General features: G+C 38.0%; 1 protein-coding gene across 1 annotated transcript; it reads right to left on the bottom strand.

The window, feature by feature from the left end:
• Positions 1–1,771: 1,771 nt before the first annotated feature.
• LOC148877210 (polyadenylate-binding protein 2-like) lies at positions 1,772–8,753 on the bottom strand. Its single transcript, XM_088982975.1, has 9 exons — positions 7,415–8,753; positions 5,458–5,576; positions 4,685–5,341; positions 4,497–4,574; positions 4,326–4,415; positions 3,785–3,922; positions 2,612–2,791; positions 2,333–2,536; positions 1,772–2,231 (listed from the first exon to the last, which is right to left on the bottom strand). The coding sequence occupies exons 1-9, from the start codon at positions 7,662–7,664 to the stop codon at positions 1,986–1,988; spliced, it is 1,962 nt and encodes a 653-aa protein (XP_088839101.1). The 5' UTR covers positions 7,665–8,753; the 3' UTR covers positions 1,772–1,985.
• Between the last annotated feature and the right edge of the window lie 1,247 nt (positions 8,754–10,000).

The following is a 10,000-nucleotide window of genomic DNA, read 5'->3' on the forward strand; positions in this document are numbered from 1 at the left end:
GTAGTGGAGGCCGGCCGCCATGTTACACAGGTCACCGCCTAGATCTCAATCAAGTCGGTAAGACCTCAGCGGGAGGTCACCCCTCATGACGAGGTACTTGGCCTAATCTTGACGAGATCACTAGTCTACTTCTACCAAGGTGCATATGACTTAACCCTTAGTCGAGGTGGTGGCTAGGGATGCAAATGGATCAAATTGGATGTGAACCGGGGTATATCCAAATCTGATCGAATATGAAGATCCAATTGGATCTCACAAAGGTCAATTCAAATTTGAATCCATCATGGATGGATATATGAATTTGATCCGATTTGATTTAATTTCCATAAAATTTAACAAATTATTAAAGGAAAAATTACAAAAAATAGAATCATTTTTTCAATTATTTTTCTCATATATATACATATCCTTTTATATAAAAAAAAGAATATTAAATTACAAAAGTGCAATATAAACATATTAACAAATAAACAACTAATATGATCCGATTTGATCCAAAAATCCAACAAGAGGATATCTGAATCCAACAAAATAGGACCAAATTCAAATTTGGGTCATATCATGACCTAGTCCATTTGCACCCCTAGGTAGAGCAAAAAGGACATGGGTCAAATAAGTTAAAAAATATTTAAGTGATAATCATTTTACAATGGATGTATCGTTAAATGGAAGAGTGAAACAGGATTTGTGTTGCCTAATGGAAGAGTGAAACGGGATTCATGTTGCCTAACCCCATATAGTCTGGATAAGACTTGGATGATGATATAAAATTTTCCCCCGTGTTGTATCACGTAACATTAGTTGGATTTTGAGAGGGGGGAATCCCATGTTCATTTTTTAGATTAATGTGAGGATTAGGAAAATTTTATTTTCTTGGATCACTTCCCAAATAGGAAGAAAGTTGCTAACACTTAAATGGGACAAAAGTACCTCTTAAAAACGGATTTTTATGACTAAAATGGTCATTACCTTATTTACCTAGGAAATAAAAGAACATGCATAACCTGGGTAAGTGTTTCCCAAAGAGAACTTACCAGGATAATTGCATTTAACCGGATAAGTAACTTGCCAAAAAGTGAACAAGGCCTTAATCTTTTTACGAGGACATCTATCTACTCATTTTCATCCCTCAGAAATCACTTCAGCCACATGACTTGCTTTTTAAGTGCTCTTACATGGTCTAAGAAAGATGACAAAAAATACAAATTCCGGATCTCATTGTTGCCATTCTTGGCAAGACTTTTCCTGTTCAAGGTAAGAAATGGTATTTGGTTGCGCAGCTTGTGCTGGCTAACATTAAAGGGATGGTTAATTTACATGTATAATCTAGTTCCAGAATTAACTAAAATCCGTTTCACAACTCTATGAAATTTAGCTTATCCACTACCCCCCCAAGTAGAGCACAAGTTTAACTCAAAAATAAACCTGAAAGTGGTTACCAATCGTGGATGCATAAAAATGATTGCCCTCGACCAGTGCAAGGCTTTGGACCAATCAACCAGCATCATAAAAGTAGTTAGATATCAGATAATATTTACGAATATTCACGGGGTTGATTGGTCAAAGGTCGTATCGTGTCTTTCGGGCAGCATTATAGTATTATAGAATTCGACTCTGATACCAGAAAAACCTCTAACCAATTAATCGGGGTATAAAGTAAAGTTCATTGTTAGATATCAGATAATATTTACGAAAATTCACGGGGTTGATTGGTCAAAGGTCGTATCGTGTCTTTCGGGCAGCATTATAGTATTGTAGAATTCGACTCTGATACCAGAAAAACTTCTAACCAATTAATCGGGGTATAAAGTAAAGTTCATTGATAGGCAAACTTCAAACCAAAATCAAAGCATAAAAATCTCCAGTCCTAAAGATCCCTACAACACGAGAATATCCTATCATATCAAAGAAACTAGAAAGAATGCATCAAAAACTCAAAACCAAGCTGTCATTGCATGCAACCAATAATTCACTCGATTAAGCATTTAGGAAACAAGGTTATCATTAAGAGAAAGAGAAGCCAATTGATCGGTTGGGCTGTTAGCCTGCTGTTGCTGAGCAACATTCCTCAGAACTTCCATCGCTTCAGCTACCTTTGCTTTCAAGGCTTCGGGTGACTCCAGCAAATGCAAAACCTCAGTCTGGTCCATCTCCAGGAGCATGCCTGTCACCTTGGCTGCCATATCATGCTCCAGCTGATCCACTAGAGGGTAAAGACTTTCACCGAGCATCTAAAAAAACAAAAAAAAAATAGTGAACACAAAGGCTAATAATCTTCTACATAAAAGTAAGATACACATGAATACGGAGTGCAATGACTCAAAAAGCATACCGTTCTCTGTTGCTCTGGTGTTGCATTTGCAAGGGCAGTAGCCAAAGCCCCAATAGGAATAGGCTGTGACATTGCAGCATCTCGCAATGGCATGCCACCCATGTCATATGGAACAGAAAGCATGCCCCCAGCAACTCCCGGCATGGGAACATCAGGCATGTTACGACCAGGTGGGTAACGGTATACACGCCCCCTCGGAAGCATCTTTAATTTGAAAGAAATAAGTCAGATAAAATGCCCAATTGCATTGAAATGCAAAGGGGAGGGGGCACCACTCACCTGCTGCTGAATTAAAGGCACTGGTTGCTGGCTTTGTTGCACAGGCCCTGCCCCGGCACGTCTGCCCCCAGTTCGTTGTCCCTGCTGGCCTTGTTGAACTAATGGTACAAAGAAATTTGGCATTGGAGCCCCACCAGGCCTCATTCCAGGAACAAGCTGCTGCTGGTAACCAAATCCAGGCTGCCAAATGGTAAATTGAAAATAAGTTCATCATTAACAAAGTCTAGCACCAAATAAACATTTGTACAAAAAAAGCTAAGCTTCAGAAAGAATGAGGCAAGACAAGTTACAGAATAAACGATATAACCGCACCAATGATTATGATCTGTTTATTATTACTTGGAATAAGCTCACCAAAGCAGGGTGAATTCACGGTATATATCAAAGTTCTCCACAACAACCACTTCAAGGCCTTGTTAGCAGTATCATTCTAGAAAGAAGTTTATTTTCGTTCATAACCCTATTTGAATTCTAGCAATTTTGTAAGCAACTACTTTTTAACTTTCAGAACTTGACCAAGTTCAGTTTTATCATTTCGACAATAGCAAAGTTACCAAACTTAATATGATTTTTTTTGTTTCTGATACAGGAAGAACATGTCACTTCATCTTATCAAAGCATTATCAATTCATGGGTTGCAAAAGTATTATAGATTCATCCCAAATGACATATAATTGCAATTAAAGAACAGATCTGGGGGATAAAATGTTGAGCTCAGACAGAAAAGATTTTCATTCAAGGAAGAAACTTAGGATACAAGGGAAGATAATGTTGATGTGAAAAAGGCATCAAGCTACAATTATAATGTATATTTAGAAATTTTAACCAACTAATTATTTGAAAAATTCTAAGATATTCAAATCATATAGACACAAATCAAGATAGGAGCAAGGATCAAAAAATTGTTACGTATCGGCCCGTATCGTTCCGAGACCTCTCTGATACACTCCTACAGTGGGTGTATCGGGGGTCTGACTGGTTCAGGGGGTGGAGGAGCCCTAAACCGGTCCCCCTGAACCGGTTTTGAAACAAAACAAAAGTACAAAAAAAAAAACTATTGATATCGCCTAATACGCCCCTACCGGCGTATCAATGTTTTGAACCTTGGATAGGAGATGGATTAAAAGTAAAAAAAAAGAGTTGACATAATTAACCAGCTTAAAAGTGGATTACCTGAGGAGGAATGAGTGTTGGTGGTCCTTGACCATAAAATATTTGTTGTCCAAGACCTGGACCACCAGGAGGATACATTGGTACGCGAGGAGCAACAGAAGGTGACATTGCAACTGGCCGCATTTGTGAAAATTGTGCCTAAATAAACAATAACAAGGCAAACATCGATGTTACAGCATAATTCAAGGTGTACAAAACATGAAACCATAAGTGATACACAACAAATGACTGCTGGAAATATATAGCAATGAAGATGGAAAAGAACTGTATTCCTCTAAAACAAAGTAAATACCCATAATGATGGTGGAAATGGCCAACTTTTTTTTCCACTTGAAAGCAACAATTTAGGATTCTTATTTTTTTCTGGAACACAGAAAAGTAATAGATGCACCAGCAAACCACATACCAAATTTACCTCAGACACAAGTTAGAAAAAAATAGTACAAAAGGTAAAATAACAGCATTTCTGAACTCCCCAGCCCCACCCCCAATAATAATAAGAAAATGTACACTCCATGCAAACAGATGGGTTAAAACATACTTGCAGCCTTGCTCTTCTATCTTCTTTTTTCTGTGCCATTGCAACATAAAGAGGCTTATTGACAACCATTTTGCCATTCATTTCAGCTAGCTGAAAAACAAGCACAAGTTAAATAATTAGTTTATTGATCACTGTCCAACTGTATGGAATATGCACAAGAAATCAACTTACAGCTCGAGATGCTTCTTCTGGAGTTGTAAAGGCAACAAACCCTGAACCTTTGCTTATCCCATTTGGATCTCGCATAACCTGTTAAGACCCCCCCAACCAAAAAGAGGAAAAAATATCAGTAGCAGCTCAATAAAATTAAGGAAATATGGTCAATTACAGTCATTACTCAATCATTCAGTATAACAGACCTTGCATGAAGTAATTATGCCAAACTCAGAAAATAATTCCTTCAGTTTGTCATCACTAATGCTATCATCTAAGTTCTTCACATACAAGTTAACACCTTGAAATTTGTCAACTGCTTCCTTCATACTCTGCTCAAATCTCCCTTTCAATTCTTGCTCTCTTTCAGATTTTTTCTGTGCTTTTCCTACATACCACTCTTTCTCATCAAATTTCTTTCCATTAAGTGCTTCAACAGCATTAGCAGCATCATCTGAATTCTCAAAGTTAACAAATCCAAAACACTTGGATTTACCATCCCCATCCCTCATCACTACTGCACTAGTAATTGTTCCATATTCACCAAATATTTTCTTTAAATCTTCATCAGTGGTTGCCTCTGAGAGATTTTTTACAAAAACATTATTGAATTTTGCCTTGTTTATCACTGATTCCCTCTCTTGCTTACGAAGGAATGGTCCAACATAGACTTGTTTATCATTTATCAGCATGCCATTGAGCTTATTTATGGCATTTTGTGCAGACTCCTCGTTGTCAAATTGAACAAATCCATACCCTTTTGACTGGCCAGAAGGATCAGTAGCTATTTTGCAAGACAGAATGTTCCCAAATGTGGAAAAAGTTTCATGAAGACCCTTGTTGTCAATTGCCTTGTCCAGATTCTGCAAGTTTGATCCAAAACACAATGTTTTATATGGAAAAAGTCAATCTTACACAATCCAAAATATGGTATAATTCAGATGGTGCTGCAGAAAATAACCAAACAAATAGCGGGTACCTTGATAAATATATTAGCAGTTCCACTTTTACGAATGCTAGGATCACGATGAGAATACATAATGCGGATGGGTTTTCCATTGAGAGGAGTGAAGTTAAGTACATCCAAAGCCCTTGCCGCTGGCATAGTTAAGAATGAGATTCAAAACAGGCAAATTTGTTTTCACAACAATAATTTCTAAAAGAAGAAAACAAAAAGATGCTCATATCCTTCAATATCATAACCTCAAGCTTTTTCTCATGGTAAATTTTTTGGGGCTACATGTTCATGGCATGCTTATTAAACAGGCCAACGACTATATATAGACAAGAATAAGATTCATGAGTACCAAAAATACAAAATGGGTTTTCAATTCAATACAGGAGAACTATTTCAAACTCAATAGCAATAAAACTTCATAAAATCATTCATATACATAACAATAAACAAGAAAAAATAACAGGTTACAGTCATAATGTGGAGAAAAAAGCATGTAACTACAAGACATGTTCAATGTATTTAACCTCATGTAGCAATTAGACTTGTTTCTTCAGAACCCAACTCTTGAAGTCAGATGAGACACAAGAAAAAAGCACATCAAAAAGACTAATAAAAGAAGAAGCATAACTTGAAATGCATCCAAAGCTAGAAGGAAAATGAAATTTAACAAGACGCAACTTGCAACCTATATTACCCAGACACAGTACAAACAAGGCTGAATACATATATGGAGTTGACACTAAAAACTGAAGTATCCAACATGATAAAGCAGCCCTGTATAGGTATCTGGGTATCATAGCCTGCAACTAGAACTTGATGAGTTACTGAGTGCATGATGTATAATGATGCATGGTCGAGAACAGGAAAAAAAATCATGCATGCAATAGTTTTGTTGGATATGATTAGAACCCCTTTTTTTTGAGAAATGATTAGAACCCATTTGATCAATATGACCAACAGAATAAAACATAATAAAGGCTACAGGAGATCTAGGCACTAGTCTGATGTCAAGCAGAACCAAGGCAAACTTGCAAGCACATGGAACTAGAGGAGGCAGGGAAAGCCCATGTTTGTGTAAGGAGATTAGAGAGGAGCACACTAAAAACACACAGAACCCAGTTGTTGAAACAGACTGTAGGGGGTAAAATTCAAGGTGACAATACATACAATACATACATACATATATATGGTCTCAGTTCTGAGGACTCGTAAGCACATAAAAATGCCACATCAAGGTCTGTGAATAATTCTAAAGCTTGGAGCTTTGGAAATTCCAGAAGACACAGCTTATGTCTTAATATACCTTCCGATTTCCACTCATCAAATCCATTAAAGTAAATTCTGAATATGAATGGCATAACCGTATGAACCATGGAAACTATAGAGCAAGCAATACAGCTATATTATGTCTGAGCTTCATAGCCAAACTCAATCTTCGAGAAATATTAACAAACCTGATTTCTTCGACAAATTTCATCATCGCTCCAGATGAAACTTTAACCCATCCTCAAAAAAATATAAAGAAAAAAATGATCACTACATCCTATAAGAAATGCATGAGCATGACATTGGATCCAATCTCCATGCAGAGGCCACAAGCAACCTTGACACCACTGGACAACCTTCAGCCACGGGCTAAGTCATTTAGATGGTTTCTAAAATACCAGATAAAACAGATAACCATTAAAATCAAAGACATAAAAGCCACAGGTATTACATTACGAAATTATATATTCATCCTTAGTTCATATAGGTATAAAACAAACAGCGATATGTAGAAATCAGAAGACAATGCAAAGGCCATATTCAATCAAATGTCAATCAGTGCCAGGATGCTCAAGAATGAGAAAAGAAATAGGCAGAAATTAATTCAAAACAGTTTGCAGGAAAATAATGGAAAACCAAAAAATGAAATCATTTAGACTATCAACGATAAGAATTATAATCGAAAAGTAGGCAAATCAACGTAAAGACTAACCATCTTGGATGTTGCTAAAATTGACATAGGCATAACCAAGGGATCGTCGGGTGCTCAAGTCCCTGCAAACACGAACCGACACGACCTGGCCGAGTTGGCTGAACAGATCGTAGAGCTGCGAGTCGGTGACATTGAATTCAAGATCTCCAACATACAGAGACGACGAGACGAACTGATTGCCACCACTGTTGGCCGGCCCATTCGGACCGGAGAGAGGAGGCGGCTGTGGTTGGACCTGAACTTGCGCCATCTCAAAAACCCTAGCGATCTCCAACCTTGACGATCACACTCCCTCTCACTTTTTAAACTTTTTTTTTTATTTTTGATTTTTTTCTTTTTTCTTCCCTCTCCTCTCGTTATTGGAAATGAACCCTAGAGGAAATTTTAAAAAATAAAATAAAATAAAAGAGAACACTATCTCTGCTTCCACGCCGAAATGAATGAAATCCAAAAGACAAACACACCGGATACTCCACAAAACACCTCAAAGATTTACCCAATTAATCGCAAATGAACAAAGCTGGTGAGATTGGAACTGATATCTCTCTCCCTCTCTGTACTGAATTTTTTGATTTTTTCTTTTTTTTGCTTTTTCAGAATAATAAAAGAGGAGAGGGAAGGATATAAAGGGATAAATGGTCGGAGATCCGAACGGAAGGACGAACGGACGACGACGAGACTCGGAGACGAGAAATGATACTCCTAGGAGGGCAGCTCGAACTGCACCGCACCGCCTGTGTTTTAGCGGTATCGCTTAAATACCAGGAGCAGGTGAGTGACAAACCCTAGCTTTAAGTTGTCGACGCGATGTCCACCGCTTGATTTTGCACGCCCCCACCACCTGATACTGTGTGTAAGAGGGATTTGATCCTAACTCTTCGCTACAATTAATCAGGAAGCTCAATTGGTCCATCACATTTTCTCAATCTCTCGTAGGGTTGGGGGTGGCAATGTGGACCCACTCAAGAACCCTCATACCCACCCATTTAAGATATGGGCCATGAGTGAATCATTTGGGTAAGGGGAAGAGGGTCAAGATGGGTTGGATCGAAGATAATCATTGGATTGTAAAGGGTTAGAGCTAGATGGATCGAGGGAAGGGTAAAAACTTAAAAATAAAAGAGTTAGGGTGGAATCTTTTCTCTGTTCTGCTAGTCGCCAGGTCAAGGGGAGAAGGAGGTCGCTATTCGTAGCCGACGATCAAAATCATCAGTCACTCCCTCCTATATATGTATATGTTTCTTTAGAACTCAAATCTCTTCGATCTTCTTCTTCTTCCAAATTTGGCTTTGCATAGAAAATATCTCTCTTCTTTTCGCCATGGCAAAGGATTCGCAAACATATATCAAAGAGGCATGGGTTCATAGATATAGATCAAAGAGATTTGGGCTCACAGACACGGATCCAAGGGATCTGGGTTCATAGACTTAGATCAAAGAGATCAAACCAGATTTGTGTTTATTGTCTTCCTCTGTGAAACAGATTTGGGTTTGAAAAACAGATCCACTGCAAGTAATATATTTTCTCAAAATTTTTTATATTTTTTCTACATTTCTCAAAATTTTCTATTAATTTAAAAAAATATGGAAACTTCTATGAAAAAAGTTCCTACGTTTTTTTACATTTTGTTTTATTGTATCAAAAAATTAAAAAAAAAAATACATCACTTTTTGTAATTTTCTACAATTTTTACATTTGGTTTTCTTATACTTTTGTTATTTATTTGCATTTTTTGCTCTATTATAATTTTTGTTGTTTTTTCTGAATTTTTTATTTTCCCCATTTTTTGCGTTTCTCGTAATTTTTGTATTTTCGTTGCATTATAAAGTTTTTTCTAAATGTTTCATAATTTTTGTTGTTTATTTTTTGCGGTTTATACATTTTCCAACCTGGTATGAACGCCAAAGTGCCTTAGGACCGAGGTGGTCCTAATGGGACCTTGCATCGAGGTGAATTCGTCCCGAGGTGGAATTGTCTCGAGGTGGTTTGGTTAACCAAACTTGATCCATTGCAGACTTTGCGTGTCAGAATGAGCTATCATCCTGCTAGTTAGGTTGTGTCCACGTGTCCCCCTATTACTAAGTCGGGCCAAATCACCCTTCATCAATTTCCCCCCATTCCCCGAGCTAGGGGTCCCGACCCAGTGCGGGGAGTTCATGACGAGCAAAGTGGATTTGGTCCAAGGTCCAAGCATCTTAGTCAGATGGATCACTGGTCGGACTTATTCGGCCACCCGGCTCAACCAGGAAAAACTCAGGTCGCGTTTGGTCTACGCGCGGACGTCACGCGATCTATACACTGCGGATGTCAAAAAACGCGTTTAACTGATTTTATCCTTGAGGGTCGCACATCCAGTTTTCCTAGGAGCCGTTGGATTGCTTCGATCTCGATCGTTAGTTTTCGGACATAGTGGTTATAAATAGGGGGGCCGAGACTCATTTTTCTCGCCACAAATTCACAAGTCTTCGTTCTGAGGTCACGTCGGAATCCTTCAGCTCGCTACTTCCTTCTTCGTTTTCTGAGGTCACTCTTCTCTTGGTGAGTTGTGTTTTTTCTAAGTTTGTTCTTCCTTTGTTTTTAATCATG

This window comes from Nelumbo lutea, chromosome 1, assembly GCF_056320005.1.
Source record: "Nelumbo lutea isolate HS-2025 chromosome 1, American lotus-T2T, whole genome shotgun sequence".
Taxonomy (NCBI): Eukaryota; Viridiplantae; Streptophyta; class Magnoliopsida; order Proteales; family Nelumbonaceae; genus Nelumbo; species Nelumbo lutea.